The sequence below is a fragment of the Leptonotus elevatus genome, chromosome 9, assembly GCF_054856555.1.
Source record: "Leptonotus elevatus isolate MCC_2025b chromosome 9, RoL_Lele_1.0, whole genome shotgun sequence".
NCBI lineage: Eukaryota > Metazoa > Chordata > Actinopteri > Syngnathiformes > Syngnathidae > Leptonotus > Leptonotus elevatus.
Window position 1 is genome coordinate 18682115 of NC_141247.1, and position 15654 is coordinate 18697768.

The 15654-nt window shown below is 39.5% G+C and overlaps 2 protein-coding genes across 3 annotated transcripts in view; one reads left to right on the forward strand and one right to left on the reverse strand.

Annotated features, from left to right (window-relative positions):
* Positions 1-2870, reverse strand: part of anxa6 (annexin A6) — a 13938-nt gene extending 11068 nt beyond the window's left edge. For both annotated transcript variants that reach the window (XM_086084127.1, XM_086084125.1), the window contains exons 1-2: positions 2730-2870; positions 2012-2067 (exon numbers count right to left, since the gene is read on the reverse strand). In XM_086084127.1, the coding sequence (XP_085940253.1) occupies positions 2012-2014 (3 nt within the window). In that variant the 5' untranslated portion in view covers positions 2015-2067; positions 2730-2870. The remainder of the gene's footprint in view (positions 1-2011; positions 2068-2729) is intronic.
* A 2343-nt stretch (positions 2871-5213) lies between these two features.
* On the forward strand, positions 5214-14931 carry LOC147168659 (cationic amino acid transporter 2). Its single transcript, XM_086084593.1, has 13 exons — positions 5214-5261; positions 5345-5406; positions 7343-7781; positions 8122-8277; positions 9483-9648; positions 9793-9929; positions 10950-11172; positions 11269-11405; positions 12068-12170; positions 12250-12383; positions 13021-13187; positions 13275-13383; positions 13581-14931. The coding sequence occupies exons 1-13, from the start codon at positions 5228-5230 to the stop codon at positions 13709-13711; spliced, it is 1998 nt and encodes a 665-aa protein (XP_085940719.1). The 5' UTR covers positions 5214-5227; the 3' UTR covers positions 13712-14931.
* Positions 14932-15654: the final 723 nt, after the last annotated feature.

Below are 15654 nucleotides of genomic sequence, written 5' to 3' on the forward strand. Positions count from 1 at the left end.
TCATAAATATTTAAAATAAAACTATTAAAAATTTAACAATGTCATTTATTTTATTTATTAATTGTCATGTTTCGGTTCTGTGTTTTTTTTTTTTTTGGTTTTTTTTGTCTTGTGTTCCTGGTTTCTTCCCTTGTCTCGTTATGTCTAACCATATACACTTGTGTGTGTCTTCCCTTAGTGTTGGTGTATTTAGTCTGTTGTGTTTGTCCAGTCGGTCTGGATGCATTGCCTAGGTTATGTGTGGAAGTTCATGCGTCAAGTCTTTGTCACAGCCAAGTCGTGTTCGTCACCGCCAAGTCGTGTTCGTCACCGCAAAGTTGTCTTCGTCGCCGCCAAGTAGCCATCGTCTGTCACCGCCAAATAGCCTTTGTCACAGCCAAGTCATCGCCACAGCCAATTAAGTCATCATCATCACAGCTAACCAAGCCGTCCTCGTCACAGCTAACCAAGTCGTCATCGTCACACTCAAGAAGCCAAGTCAAGTCACTCCACAGCAAGTTAAGTCAAGGCAAATCAGGTCCTGTCACGTCACGCTCGTTCCAGTCAAGGCGACCAGTTTACTCGCGTCCTGTCCAGTCATGGCGACCAGTCTACTCGCGCCCTGTCCAGTCATGGCGACCGGCCTACTCACATCATGGCGACCAGTCTACTCACGTCCTGTCCAGTCATGGCGACCAGTCTACCCGCGTCCTGTCCAGTCATGGCGACCAGTCTACTCGCGTCATGTCGACTAGTCTACTCACGGCATGGCGACCAGTCTACTCGCGTCCTGTCCAGTCATGGTGACCAGTCTACTCGCGTCCTGTCCAGTCATGGCGACCAGTCTACTCGCGTCATGTCGACCAGTCTACTCACGTCATGGCGACCAGTCTACTCGCGTCCTGTCCAGTCATTGCGACCAGTCTACTCGTGTCCTGTCCAGTCATGGCGACCAGTCTACTCGCGCCATGCCGACGAGTCTACTCGCGTCCTGTCTAGTCATGGCGACCAGTCTACTCGCGTCCTGTCATGACTGTCTGCTCACCTTTCTCCCTATGTTTCATTAAAGTTCTTCATACTGCACTGCACACATTCCTGCCTTGCTTCCCCGCATTTGGATCCACCATGCCTCAACCACTCACGCCCACCCTGAAATTAATGTTTGACTGTACGCTGAGTGCTTTATTGACAAAATGCAAACACCCACTATACACACTTACTAATAATTACACACATTATTTGGGAATTCTGACAATGAAATTCCAAACAAGTAGTGGTCTACTCTTTTGCACTAGATTTAAACAAACAACAAAAGCAATCTTTCAGTGGCAAGTCACTGTGTAATCTTCAGAACTACCGGTAATATGTGACTGGACAAGAACTGAAACATTTCTCCATGAAAACGGCTGGCCACTTGCAGCTGTCTGACCCCCCCCCCATTTAGAGAGAACTTGAATGTGCGTGTATGCGAGGGTCTGTGGCTGGTGCAAGGACGAAGGGGTGGGCCAGTGGGCGTGCAGCAAGGAGTCCGATTACACACAAGGCAGCTTCCTCTTTTTCAAATGTAATGAACAGAGGTCAGCGTTGATTCACAAGCCAACTTTTAGACCAATCAAAGTTGTCCCTCGCGGCCTTGATTTTGAGCCACTCAAGTTGTGACGATGCATGCCAAGTCATGGTGGGCTGCAGGAAAACTGTGCGTTCAATGCAGCAGCAATGCTGTTTTAGGGCAGTCAGCCAAATTTCCACTGCACATTCCCAAGCCACCACCGTCACTCCCCTCGAAAGAGGGGCAGCTTCGTTGTCATAGCAACGGGGTCACCAAACAGACCCCGAGCAACCAACTTTTAACAAAATCCTCAAAGTGGGCCTTACATGGAAAAGTCGAGATAGCCAAAGCGTTAATGTAACACACACTGCTCCCTGTGATGAACTGTGTGAAAAACACTCCACTTTGATTGCCTCTGATAAATATTTGTTTATTCTTTATTCGTCTATTCTACCTAACATGTGAGACAAAAGGTCCACCTACCATCTCTGAATTTGGTCGTGTGTTTCTGCACAGTGCGAGGGTCAATAGTTTGGGGCCTGCAAAGAAAACCAAATGACATCAATGCAGTTAAAGGAGTCATTCCGTGCCACTTTACTACAACTGTAACATGCAGCGTGACTATGTGCACAGGGACAACCCCTTAGAGGGAATCTAAGCTCATTGTTAATTCAATGGGTTCCCCTCAAAGTTGCCTAAAGGGATTACTCCCTCAGTCTAATGTAGCACATTTATTTATTTTTTTACATCTCATTTAAAATACAGGCACTTGAAAACAATAAGATACTGCAACACAAAAAAAATTAATGTTCATATGAGTGTTTATTTGTTTGATTATAACCAATAAGTACAGACAAAATAAACTGTTAGTTTTCATGTGCAGCACTGTTTGTTTAAGACATGAGTGTGTCTTTCCAAAAATAGCAATAGAATGCAGTCAAAGGGTCTGAGTCTCTACCGTACATGCAGAGCCACGCCCTTCCCTGTACCCCAATCTTTAGGCTCAAATAAAGTAGTTTTAAAACTTCGGAATCCGCTCGACATCGCATGACAGATAGTTGATTCATTATGTTTCAAATCCTTTTCTTTTTTAACACCTATGGCTGCTTCAGGGTGCAGGGAATGAATTGAAAGAATTGGGTAGAGACAACGTTTCGTTATGTATTCACACGTTAAAAAAGTGGATGAAACAAAAGATTACCTCTCGAAATGAAGGGAGTTTCTGGTGAAAATGGTGCAGATTGCCTCTCTTTGCGGACCGTTACGTGTCCTCCCTCTGGTGTGACGCAAGACTGCGGCGCTCGCACGCACGGCCTCCCCGGTACGTGCGCGCGGCCGCGGGGATGCCACGAAGAAGACGCGAATCTGATGCCCGCGCGCATTACGCACAACTTGACGCAGTTTTTTTTTTACGCACAGCTGCCCTGTTTAGCGAGTTGATTTTATTCTGTTTTCTCTCCAGAAGATGTTTAGACGTATTCAGAGTCGTGTAAGACAAAATGGCACTTTAGAACCAAAACTTTCGACTTTCAGTTATAAGTTGACATTTAAACGTGAAATCAGTGGGTGAAATATATCTTACAACAATAATTGTAAGTTCAAATCTGCACTTCTGTGTGGTGTATGTTCCTTTCATTCTCTTTTTTTCCAAGTCAACTTAATTTTCCATACATTGCTATACAATGTAATGCCACTGGGTGGCAGTATTGATGAGCAAACACTTCCACTCCTCATTTTCAAAGGATGGTATTCATTTCCTTTATTTAACCAGGTATTTAAAAAAAAAAATCTGATTAAAAATCTATTTTCCACGAGGGCAACAAAGAAATACAGTAGTTATAATAACATAAAACACAATGAATACAAAAACCAAATTCAATATAAAATGAATTCAACAGCAAATTTGCCAATTATACAAACAGGGGCAGTAGTTTTACTTTGTTATACTAGTTGTGTTTTCATTTTACAGTTAATATTTCTTTATACATGTATGCCAGTACTTTATTTTGTATTTAAATATTTTTATGATGCAGAAAGTTGGCATAAGACAAGGCACTGGTAATTGTTGTTTCCTCAAAGGTTTATGCAAGCAGTAGCTTTGATCTTAGTGCAATGCACAGTCAAGGCATAGTTTAGGTCAAACAAATGTTAAATCTACCCGGGCTTTTCTTCTTTTGATTTCGAGTGTCCTGCTTCAACTGGCAATCTAGATATAGTAGATTAGCTAATTGTAAAGATGAGTGTTTTTATGTGTGTTTTTATGTTATGAGTTTTACAGCCTACAGATAGTGTGAATTCATGTTATGGTTACCATAGTAGCCTACAGGGATAGGCAACTGGCGGGCCGCAGCCTACGGACACACTCTGGGTTTACGCTGGGTCTTATATTGCCCTATACTATTACTACAACATGAGTAAGCCAATTTTTGTTTTTTTGTTTTTTATTTTCTGGAATAATATTTGATGTGATATGCAAGATAAGTTTAAGTTGATTTTTGTGAAAAAATGCACAAAATTAATTTTTGCATCTAATGTTGGTGTGCTATTCAGCAGTTTTGCACCGTTCTTGAATTTTTATTTTTAAGCGAGAGAGAGAAAAGAAATCACAATATGTGGTTATTTTGTTATTCGCCTCAAACCCTTTGTTTTTGGGTTAGGATAGTTGTACTGTTATATATGTATTGGAAAATGTGTTTTGAAACATGTAATATATTAAGAGCACTTTGTGTATTTTGTCCATACCTAAAATAGCATTTTTGTCATACATCTGATTATTTTCAGTTGACAGTTTTTGTTAAATGAATTATTTAAAATTATAAAATTATGTTTAGACCACCAATGAAAAGGAGAACCAGTGTACAGTATAATACTTATTTTGAATCTGATTTAACACAGTCTGTTATGATTAAACGTGAAATGAAAATCATGTTTAATTACCATTAACCCTCTTGTTCAAAACACTATGAATGTCGGGGATGCTCAAGTACAGCCTGGAAATCAATCGCCCTATCAGTCGCATTTCTGAGGCGGGGCAAACTGAACAAACAGACAGTGGAATAACCCAATGAGCGAAGAGCGTACGTGACGTCAGAAAAGCGACTCGTTTAAGTATTTTTATTTATTTATTGATTATTATTATTCTTTTTTTACGGAGACGGAGTAAACATAAAAAAAAATCCAACAGGGCTACTAGCCGAAGAGAGACAGTAGTGAATGACTTATGTCGTTGCGGGAAAAACTTGAAGAGTGACGTTGCTCACGAAGATGACGTCACGCAAACATTTTTTTAAATCAATTTGATTGGCCGGTCTGTTTTCGCCGGAGCCGAATCGCTGTCTATGGACGCCTGTCCAAACCCACTTTCTTGAAAGTGTGGCCCACTTTAGGTGCTTTATACTGCTCTCTTGTGCTTAGATTGTGCATTGCACTTATGATGATTGTCCGTTGAGGAATACAATGACCAAAAATAAACACCAGCAACTTGGTACATGGCCAACAATGAACAATTAATTAAGTCACAGAGTTCATTTTAAAACGAGTCAGTCTGCAGAACTCGAGAGCATTGCGTTGCACCATAAGTACAATTCAAATACGGAACATTTACAAAACAATATAATTCAGGACAAAAGCATTTTTGAGATCCTCACTGGGATATTTGGTTCCCATTCACAGCTGTGTTTTTGCAATAATGAGCACATTATGATCCAAACAAGGGCGCAAGAAAGGCTACTTTGTGAGTAATTCCATCGAGTGGGAGGGTCTCGCAGGCCACTCTTGTATATATCGCAGCAAAAAATCCTGTTCCCTTCATCCAAGTCAGCAGGACTGATACATACTGGCGCCTGCCACTGGTCACTCCTCGTGGGACAGCAAACAAGGTACAGTACAAGCACATGCATGGCTATCGAATTCGAATCTCATCTGGTACTGAATTAAGTCTGATTTCGTTTTGCATTTGTGAATGCGATCAAGATGTTACAGGAAATCCTAATCTGAGTGTGATATAATTGCAGTGACAAATCACACATGCAAATCACGTGCAGTTGTTGTTGTTAAGCATCTTATCGCTCGTGTGGATAAGATAGCTCAGCAGATAGCAAGGCCAAGTGTTACCTTTGGTCAAAGGTAGACTAGAAGGTACACACACGACTCCCCCCCCGCTCAAGCCTGCTGAGGTGGATGCCGGGAGGGATTAGGGGGGTGAAATCCCCCTGGTAGTGGATGAGTAGGTGAAAGCTACCGAGAGAAAGTGTGCAACCATGATTGCTTTGTCCTCCTGTGTTTTATTAACATATTTAATAGGAGCGCTCAAACTCCAGCCGAGCAATGTTTATTTACTGTATATCATTTTTGGAAAGCACCTTAAGAAAAATAACCCAAATTGATACTGAGAGCTGTACATCTCTTTGTTTAATTGTGTGTGATAAATAAAAAGTAAAAGGTAAAAAAGGGACAGATCCAACTTTTTTTGGGTTATTCATTAATCCAAAAAGTTGGGTCGAATAAATAATAACCCACAAACAACCCCCCCAAAAATGTGTTGCTTTGTGAGTTAAATTAATTTTGACCCAACCTTTTGGGTTAAATAGATCAGAAAGACTCTTTTTGACGCAATTAAAATGGGTTATTCCATTAACCCAAAATGTTGAGTGAAATGAATAACCCACAAACAACTTTAAAACATTGGGTTGTTTTGTGGGTTATTAATTTAATTCAATACAGCTTTTTGGGTTTAATAACTCAAAATGTTGAGTCGCCTCATTTTTGGTTCAAATCAATTGGGTTATTTAATCATCCCAAAAAGTTTGGCCAAATTAATAACCCACAAAGCAATCCCAACAAAGTGGGTTGATTTGTGGGTTAATAAATTAATTTGACTCAACTTTTTGGGTTTAATAACTCAAAAAGTTTGGTCGGCTCTTTTTTTTTTTTTTTACCCAATTTAATTGGGTTATTTAATGAACCCAAATAGTTGGGCCAAATTAGTAACCCATAAAGCAACCCCAACAACTGGGTTGATTTGTGGGTTATTAATTGAATTAGACTCAAGTTTTTACTAAATTAAAAATCCATTTATAATAACCAGTTTTGGGGTTATTTTGTTATTCATTTGACCCAAAAGTTGGGTCGGTCCATTCTTGACAAAATGTGGGTTATTTTTTTACCCAAATGTTTTTAGAGTGCACGACAATCGTGTTTACATCTGTCAAAAAACACAACGTTCACGTTCCTTTATTTTTGTAATGACGTTGTGCATTCACCACACAATGCGCAACTCATTTCCTATCTCTGAGCATGTGCACAATGTAATGTCTTTATTTGTTTATAGCTGTGATTGACTCAATACTATCATAAACATTTGGAGGAAGTTGCAAATGGTTGAGTGAAGGACGTGGCTGTTTTTATGTGAGTGGCAGTTATATAACAAAACATTGGCATTATAAAGTAATAACTGGATTGAGGTGGATTAAATAAATCAACTCGTTAAAACAGCACTCGAGAGGTTTGCCACTAAACTGTAAAGAATTTCATCTTTAAGGGTAATATAATAATAAATACATGTTACGCAAGCTCATTATTACAGTACAATACCAATGCGAGTCTTTTTTTGAAAACACAAGTTACTTTTCCAAAATGAAGTGGCTTTATGGCGTCCATTTTAAATAGCAACTGTCATCTGTAGGGCTCCATCAATAGAGTCGCACTTGAGGGCGGCCCTGACAATTATTCATGGTCACGTTGAATGACCCGCCTCTTCTTTGCTATTATTCACTGTCTTCTACTTTGTCCCCTCATTCCCTCCCTTCTACCAAGACATCCATCTGCCCTCCCACCTGCGTCTTCCTCTCCAATTTCAGCATCTTTCACATATCCAGCCTAAGCATGGCATGCAACGGGCTCAAGTCGTTCTTCCTGAGCCTGTCCCGGACGAAGCCTCTGGAGCCCGACGGGGAGAAGTCCACCTTTGACCGATGCCTGACCACTTTGGACCTGGTGGCGCTCGGAGTGGGCAGCACGCTCGGGGCCGGCGTCTACGTCCTCTCCGGAGAAGTGGCCAGAGAATCGGCCGGGCCCAGCATCATCATCGCTTTCTTCATCGCTGCCGTGGCTTCCATATTCGCCGGATTGTGCTACGCGGAGTTTGGCGCCAGGGTTCCTAAAACCGGCTCGGCGTACCTTTACAGCTATGTGACAGTCGGGGAGCTGCTGGCTTTTATCACCGGGTGGAATCTGCTTCTCTCTTATGTCATTGGTGAGTTCAATGCAGCAATTTGATCTTAATGGGGAAACACTTGATTGATTCATGTTCAATTAAAAAAAAAAAATCGTATGTAACATATTTAGAAAGACAGACCATAAATGATCAACCGTCCATATGATACATCATGTGACTTTTCACCTGCTGTAGAAGCAGAATCTTCAAAGATGATTCACATATTTATAATCTTGTCTTACTGCCATGTAAATAAGACCATAAACCTCCAAAGTCTAAAGTTTAGCGGAAACATCAACATGTGTATTTTCTGACTTTATGACTGCAGTTACATGGTGACTCGGGTTTATTGCATTTTCCTCACTCACTTTCTGCTCAGGGACGTCCAGTGTCGCGCTTGCATGGAGTGGGACGTTTGATGACCTCATCGGAGGCGTCATGTCCAAATACTTGGAAGAGAATGTAGCCATGGGTCTTCCGGGGTTGGCGCCTTATCCCGACATCTTTGCTGCTTTTCTCATTGTGCTTCTATCTGGTAATTTTGCTGTACTACACTGTAATTTTTATTTTTTTTAAGGCGGGGGGGAAAAAATCTGTTGAATTTTACAGAACGTGCCAGAAGAATTGCTTTAAAAATCTTTACAAAATAACCTATATTAAAGTATACACATGTTTAATACTACCAAATTTTATGGAATAAATACCAACCTGGCCCAACACATAACACATAATATTTTACAAGAATATAAAAGCAGCATAAGCCACCTGTTTTGATCAATCTCAGGAGAAGCCATATTGGCACTTGCTGTCGACTGAAAATGACATCACAGTGCCTTTGGGCTTATGCTGCATTCAAGGAAGTTGGGAAGTCGGAATATTTTACTTGGATTCTCCCAGTTCCGAGAATAAAGCGTTTGTGGCTGATTCCGATGTTGTAGGCTACTGTTTGTTGTTGTTAACGCAGTCAGTCCAAATCACGTTGGGTTATGTGAAGTTACTTTTTTCGAATAGCTTAATTAATGTTATAATAAATAAATAGGTAAATATGTTTATAATCGGGTAAATTATGTTATGCCTTTCACGGTCTTTGTCTCTACGGCGTTCGCTATTGTTGAGTGACGTCAAATTTAAACTGTTTGGTGAAGTCGGGGTCCTTTTTTCCCCCGACTTCTCATCTTGGATTGCAATTTCAAAGGGTTCCCGTGCATACTTCTTAGTAGGAAGTCGGAAGAGTCGGACTTCCCGTCAGAGGTGGCAAATCCAGGTCCAGAAAGTAAAAACCCTGCCACAGTTTGGCTTTAGCAGTATTTGCTAGTTAGCAAGCTCACGAGCTAGCTCCCCGGGTGCTCGGTTACCTGCTAGGGAGCTAGCTAGCTAGCACAAGGGGCTAAAGCCAAACTGTGGCAGGGTTTTTACTTTCTGGACCTGGATTGGCCACCTCTGCTTTCCATCTTCCTTGAATTGTGGATGCATTGTGATGTCATTTTCAGTCGATAGCAAGTGGCAAAATGGCCACCCCCTGAGATTGATTAAAACAGGTGTATTTTTTTGTTGTTGTTGCCAAATTCATATTCCACAAACCCAATGTTAATCACAATATTGTGTTTAATGGGGACACACTGTGTTTCAACGTAAATTTCATGGCCTTATTTTTTTTACACAGAATTATATAAAATAAAATAAAAAGTATCCGATGTGTCAAATCTAACACAACCTCTTCTTATTGTCTTTCCTCTGAAGGCTTGCTCTCCTTCGGGGTGAAAGAGTCCACCTCAATCAACAAGGTCTTCACAGGGGTCAACATCGTGGTCCTTGTCTTTGTCGCCATCTCGGGCTTCATTAAAGGAGACATCGCTAACTGGCAAATCAGCGAAGCCGACTTGCTCAACGCCACAGCAGTCGCCAGGTAAAGTCAAAAGAGTTAGAGCGACAATACCGTTTGTGTTTGGGTGCATGCAGCATCCTCTCATTGACAGATAAGGCGTTATCGGCCTCCAGATTACGGGACATGAAACCCGCTGATGAGATAACGCGCTCTCTTTTTGTGCAGGAACCTGAGCACGACCGCCAATCTCACAAGCGACTTTGGTGCCGGTGGCTTTTTCCCGTACGGCATTAGTGGAACTCTGGCTGGGGCGGCAACATGCTTCTACGCCTTTGTGGGCTTTGACTGTATCGCGACAACAGGTGAGAAGATCACACATATAAAAAAAACAAAAACACGCTGAAGCCATTGAACGTGGCTTATTAAATCAATATAAATCACTTTATTGCTTATTGCACCAATAAAGCAAACATTTACATAAGAACTGAACATTGTGGCCTTGCTTGCTCTATCTTAGATGAACATCTATAAAAAAAAAAAAAGAGGGAAAAAAAGTTAAATACGCCTGTCATTGCCGTAAAAATGGCAACGGCTAACGGCTAACACTAATCTGCTGTAATTCATAATCTAGCAGAGTAAAATACTCATGCTAGTACACTAGCATTTGTGCTAATGTTATGATTGAGTCAACATTTTGGATTTTTATTATTTTTGTACCTTGTAAGAACTCCTGAAAATGTTTGTTAATAGTAACATTTTTACATTCTATAGTGTCATACTTATGTAAAAAGCAATTAACTGCTGATTTTAATGACTAATGACAACTTTTCCCTATAGTTAGCTTACCGGTATATTACATTTTGACTTTTGTTTTTCAAATGCAGTTAGTTCTCATTCGTTTTTAGAGCAGGACTGTTTGGTTTTAATTTTTTGAAAATGCTTTTTTTCAGTTTAGTTGTAGTATTCGTTTGAGTTATTTTTTAGTACTTTTATATTAGTAAAAAAAAAAGAAAAAAGTATTTTTAGTATTTAGTACATAACAATAAACAGTTTATATGCCAGAAAAGTACACAAAGTCACTTGAGCTCATCTTTTATTGAGTTTAAGTTTCACAAGTTACGAGGAAGTCGTCTACGGTGAAGTTTTTTTGTGACTTTTGTTTTTCACTTGTTTAATCATTGGCTGTTTATTGCATATAACCATGTCTCTTTTTTTTTTTTAATTGATTTGGGTAAGTCTAAGGACAAACAAAGTCGTTTTTTTCCCACTTGTTAAAGCAATTTGAAATATTGTAAAGATATTTTTATTGGGATTGGTGAGCTATTCTTAACATGTAATTAGAAAAATTTGACTTTATTAAGTAGCCTGTTTGTGTTCTTTAGGTGAGGAGGTGAAGAACCCTCAAAAATCGGTTCCAGTGGGGATTGTGGCCTCCCTCCTGATCTGCTTCCTGGCCTACTTTGCCGTTTCTGCCGCACTCACCCTGATGATGCCTTACTACATGCTCAGCAAAAAAAGCCCCCTGCCCGTGGCTTTTGAATACATCGGCTGGGGTCCAGCCAGATATGTTGTGGCCGTGGGGTCATTGTGTGCCCTGTCCACCAGGTATAAGCGCAAATTTGAACTCAAATTTGAATGTTTGATTGAACGGTGGATCAACGCCTTAGCCTGTTGTTGTTGTTTTTTTATTGGTCTGTGCAGCCTGTTGGGCTCCATGTTTCCGATGCCCAGGGTGATGTTTGCCATGGCAAGGGACGGCCTTCTTTTCCAACCCCTGACCAAAGTCACCTCGAGGGGCAGTCCTGCTGTGGCTACCATATCATCTGGAATTGTGTCAGGTAAACATTTGTACGGAGGAGTCTGAATTGCAATGCTGAAAACCGGACACTAGTTTTCAGTTACATTGCTCGTTCTTACGCTCTGAGGTTTTTCCATTCTGCCATTATGACATCGGCAGAAAGATGCAGATTATTAATTTCATTAATGCGGCAGGTTTGCTCTGACCCACCAATCAGTGGTTCACTGGCTCTGGATGGACAAATCTGAAATCGGATTGGTTAAAAAGTCCCGATGCTGATATAAATTTGATTCTACTGGTTATGAAAACTACTGGTGGCACAAAAAAAGCTGAAATCTGATTGGGCAATAAATAAATGCCCAACTTTTACACAACACTACAAAAGGAAGAGAGTAACCTAATGCAATTTCTTAAAAACAATATTCGAATTTTGGTGGTAAATGTATGTCAGCAGAAATGTATACTGTACAATATTGTCATACTGGATAGAGGAGATTATTCCTAAAACAACACTGTAAGGATTAGGAGACTCTTAGCAATTTAAGCGAAGTATCTAAAAGGAAGAACAAAAAGAAGAGCGCCACCTGTTGAATCTGGTGGGTCGTTACTACCCCTGCTCCAATGTAGAGTAAAATCTACACATGTAGTGTATCATGTGCTGAGTTGTATTGATTACAAATCTAATTTTTCTTCCATTTTCAGCCATCATGGCTCTGCTGTTTGACCTGGACGCCTTAGTGGAGATGATGTCTATCGGAACCCTGTTTGCCTACACTCTAGTGGCGATATGCATCCTAATACTGAGGTTACATATAATAAAATCATTAACACCGTAAATGGTTTGAACGACATCCTCTCATGTCGTGTATGTGTTGTGATTGAAGGTATCAAGTGACTCCATCTGATGACGGAGGACTACAAATCATGGAATCCAACACCAAATTTAGCTTCCTGAAGCCGCCATCATCTCCAAATTCTGACACCTCCAAAAGAGTCACAATGCTGATTTTAGTCTCTGGTAAGGGCACCTTTTTTTCTTGTCCTCAGCTATCAACACTGCTCAATAGGTCAAAAATTCATATATATGTTTTTACTTTTTTCAAATTATTTTTTAGATAATTAAATAAAATTAAATAAAAAATGAATAATTAAATATTCAAAAAAATAGTGTCAAAATGTGTATGATGTCAGAAAAAGACAAAAAAAAGTAGAGGAAGCAGTTTTTTTTTAAATACCTAAAAATACCCCAAAAGTGACCATAAAATGTCCAAAAAGGAAGAGGAACAGCAAAAAATTACCATTAAATGTCAACGAAATTGCCAAAAATGACAGAAAATGTATAGCAAAAAGGGGAAAAACATTTCCCAAAAATGTCTAAAAAGGAAGAAAAGAGGCATAAAATTACCATGTGTCCATAAAATTGCCAAAAAATGTCAGAAATTTGACAGAAAGGCAGAAAAGTCTCAAATAAAAAAATATATGAAAAATGAAATATGAAAAATGACACCCCAAAAACAAAACAGAAGATGAAAGGTAGAAGAAAATGAATCTAAAATGTTTTGCGGCTCCTGACAGATTTATTTGCCTTAACATGGTTCTTTTTCCAGATAAAGTTGCTGGTGTAAGTCATTGCTTCTTATCATGTCTGTGTACAGTTGGATGTGTGGCTGCGCTATGCATCACCCTGAGTCTGGCCATGGATTCGTTATCCAACATGGAGGCATGGAGTGTGGCGCTTGTCTGTATCTTCTCCACTATCCTGCTACTAGCCGTTTTCTTTATTTGGCGGCACCCACAGAACTCCAGGAAGGCATCCTTCATGGTGAGTGCGTTTTAAAAATCGGAATATGAGGAACCAAGCAAAAAAGAAATCTCAATGTCAACACGTGCCTATTCGTTTGCTCAACAGGTGCCCTTACTCCCTGCGCTGCCGATTGTGAGTGTGTTTATAAACGTTTACCTCATGTTCCAGTTAGAAGGCACCACGTGGTTGCGATATGCCATCTGGATGGCGTTAGGTGAGGCTACACATCTGATAAGAACATTCGGAAATAAAGTGGAACCTCCAAAGTCAAACTACACTAATGGGATAAAATATGAAAAACTTTTTTTTTTTTAATTCCCTTAACATTTCAAGTCAATCGGTGTCAGACCGGATTGGAGGTTCCACATGCATTCGTCCAAGTCAGCGAACTGTAACTTTTGATCTCTGCAGGCCTGCTCATCTATTTTGGCTACGGGCTGCATCACAGCGTGCAGAGCCAGCGTCACAAAAGCAACCGTTCAGCCGTCGAAACCGTCAGTGAAAAAACAGACAAAGACATCTTTAAAGAGTGCAAGTTGTGAGTACTGGCGGGACGGGGAGATGAATAGAGATGTTACTGTGAGTCACTGTTTTGTAAATGTGAGTAACTATACGCACCTCTGGTGTTCCTTGCTACAGTGTTAAGAATTTGTGGTTCACAGTGACTTAAGCACATGTTCATGCAGTTGAAGCTTTCATCCATTCTGCTTCAGGTTCCTCAATGTTCATCTTTTTAATCATATTTACCGGTACATGTATTGCCGATTTATTGCAAAGCTATTCCTGCACCCATGTGCTGTATAAACTGTAGAAAATGTAAGAAGTAAAAACAAATCAGCTCCTAATATTTGTACTTTTCAAATTTGTCTGAAATTGTGATTGTGATTTATAAATATTCTTTCTTTTTTTTTTATCACACGACGGACATTAGAGGTTTTCTGATTTTTGTTTTAGTCACATTTCTGCAGAAGAGGATTAGAGCCAGTGAAGAGGTGGGAAAGGGTTGGCAGGATTCTGACTTTAAAAAGACTTTATCACTTAAATCTTAGAATTCTGACTTTATCTTTAATCACAGAATTCTGACTTTAAAGTCAGAATTCTGACTTCAAAGTGAGAATTCTGACTTTGACTTTAATCACAGTGAGAATTCTGACTTTAATCTCAGAATGCTGACTTTAAAGTCAGAATTCTCACTTTATCACTTTAATCTCTGAATTCTGACTTTAAAATCAGAATTCTCACTTGAATCTCAGAATTCTGACTAATCTCAAAATTCTGACTTTTAAGTGAAAATTCTGACTTAAGTGAAAATTGTGGCTTTTTCTCAGAATTCTCACTTTATCACTTTAATCTCGGAATTCTGACTTTAAAGTGAGAATTCTCACTTTATCACTTGAATCTCTGAATTCTGACTTTTAAATCTGAATTCTCACTTGAATCTCAAAATTCTGACTTTTAAGTGAAAATTGTGGCTTTATTCTCAGAATTCTCATTTGATCAATTTAATCTCGGAATTATGACTTTAAAGTGAGAATTTTCACTTTATCTCAGAATTCTGACTTTGTCACGTAGAGCTATGAATTGGTGGGGGGTCAGGAAGTCAGAATTCTGAGAATAAAGTCAGAATTCTCACCTTAAAGTTAGAATTCTCATTTTAAAGTAAGAATGCTGAGAATAAAGTCAGAATCCTGTCAACCTTTTTTTTCCCTCTTCACTGGCCCTAATCCTTATCCTTACATTTCAGCACGTTTCTTGTATACATGTGTAAATATAAACAATGTACATGTTTTGTAATGATGAATTGTAAATGTATATTTTAATTAAAGCTTAACTAATATTTTCATAATGTCTACAGAAGTTATATTTTTCCTGTGGATCATTAGAAATTAAAGTTAGGGGGATAAAGAATTTACTCCACCCACACTCGGATTTACTGCATACCAATAAGACCTTTCAAATCAGATTATTTACTGTATGCCAAGTTTACAACTGTGTCTTAGTTACAAAAAAAAGAAGAAGAAAAGATTGATGTAGTTTTACTTGGGTACCACACGATGTATACCAAAATGCAAAACAATGTCTGTGTCACATTTTCACTGCCAGAACATTTTCTCAGGATCCAGTTACATGTGCAGATTGTTTTCAATGTTAAGCAATTATTTGTAATTGAATTGTCTGCCTCTCATATCCAATAGTTGCCCTGGGACTGATTTGAAACAATTCAATGTATGTAACTGTATATATTCCTACAGGAGAAGAAAAATCAAGTATCTGTATTTTTGGTTTCTTTGTCATAATGTCACAAGTACAAAAACATCAGCCGGTATTCGTCTTACAACACGCCAAATGCTTTTAACAACCTTTCCACGGGTCTGATTTGGGACTGTGTTGTCATCTCGTGCTGCTCACAGCCTTCCGCTCCAGCAGCTAAGCAAACACGCGCGTTTGCGCCCTCATTGGTCCAGACGAGCTAGAAAGCCTCCAT

Bases quoted from the DNA above. Each gene is read 5' to 3' on its own strand.
- LOC147168659 (XM_086084593.1), top strand. From the start codon at position 5,228: ATGATCCAAACAAGGGCGCAAGAAAGGCTACTTT. The intron at 5,407-7,342 runs GTACAGTACAAG...CCTTCTACCAAG, and splicing joins CTCGTGGGACAGCAAACAAG to ACATCCATCTGCCCTCCCAC. The intron at 12,384-13,020 runs GTAAGGGCACCT...GTCTGTGTACAG, and splicing joins AATGCTGATTTTAGTCTCTG to TTGGATGTGTGGCTGCGCTA.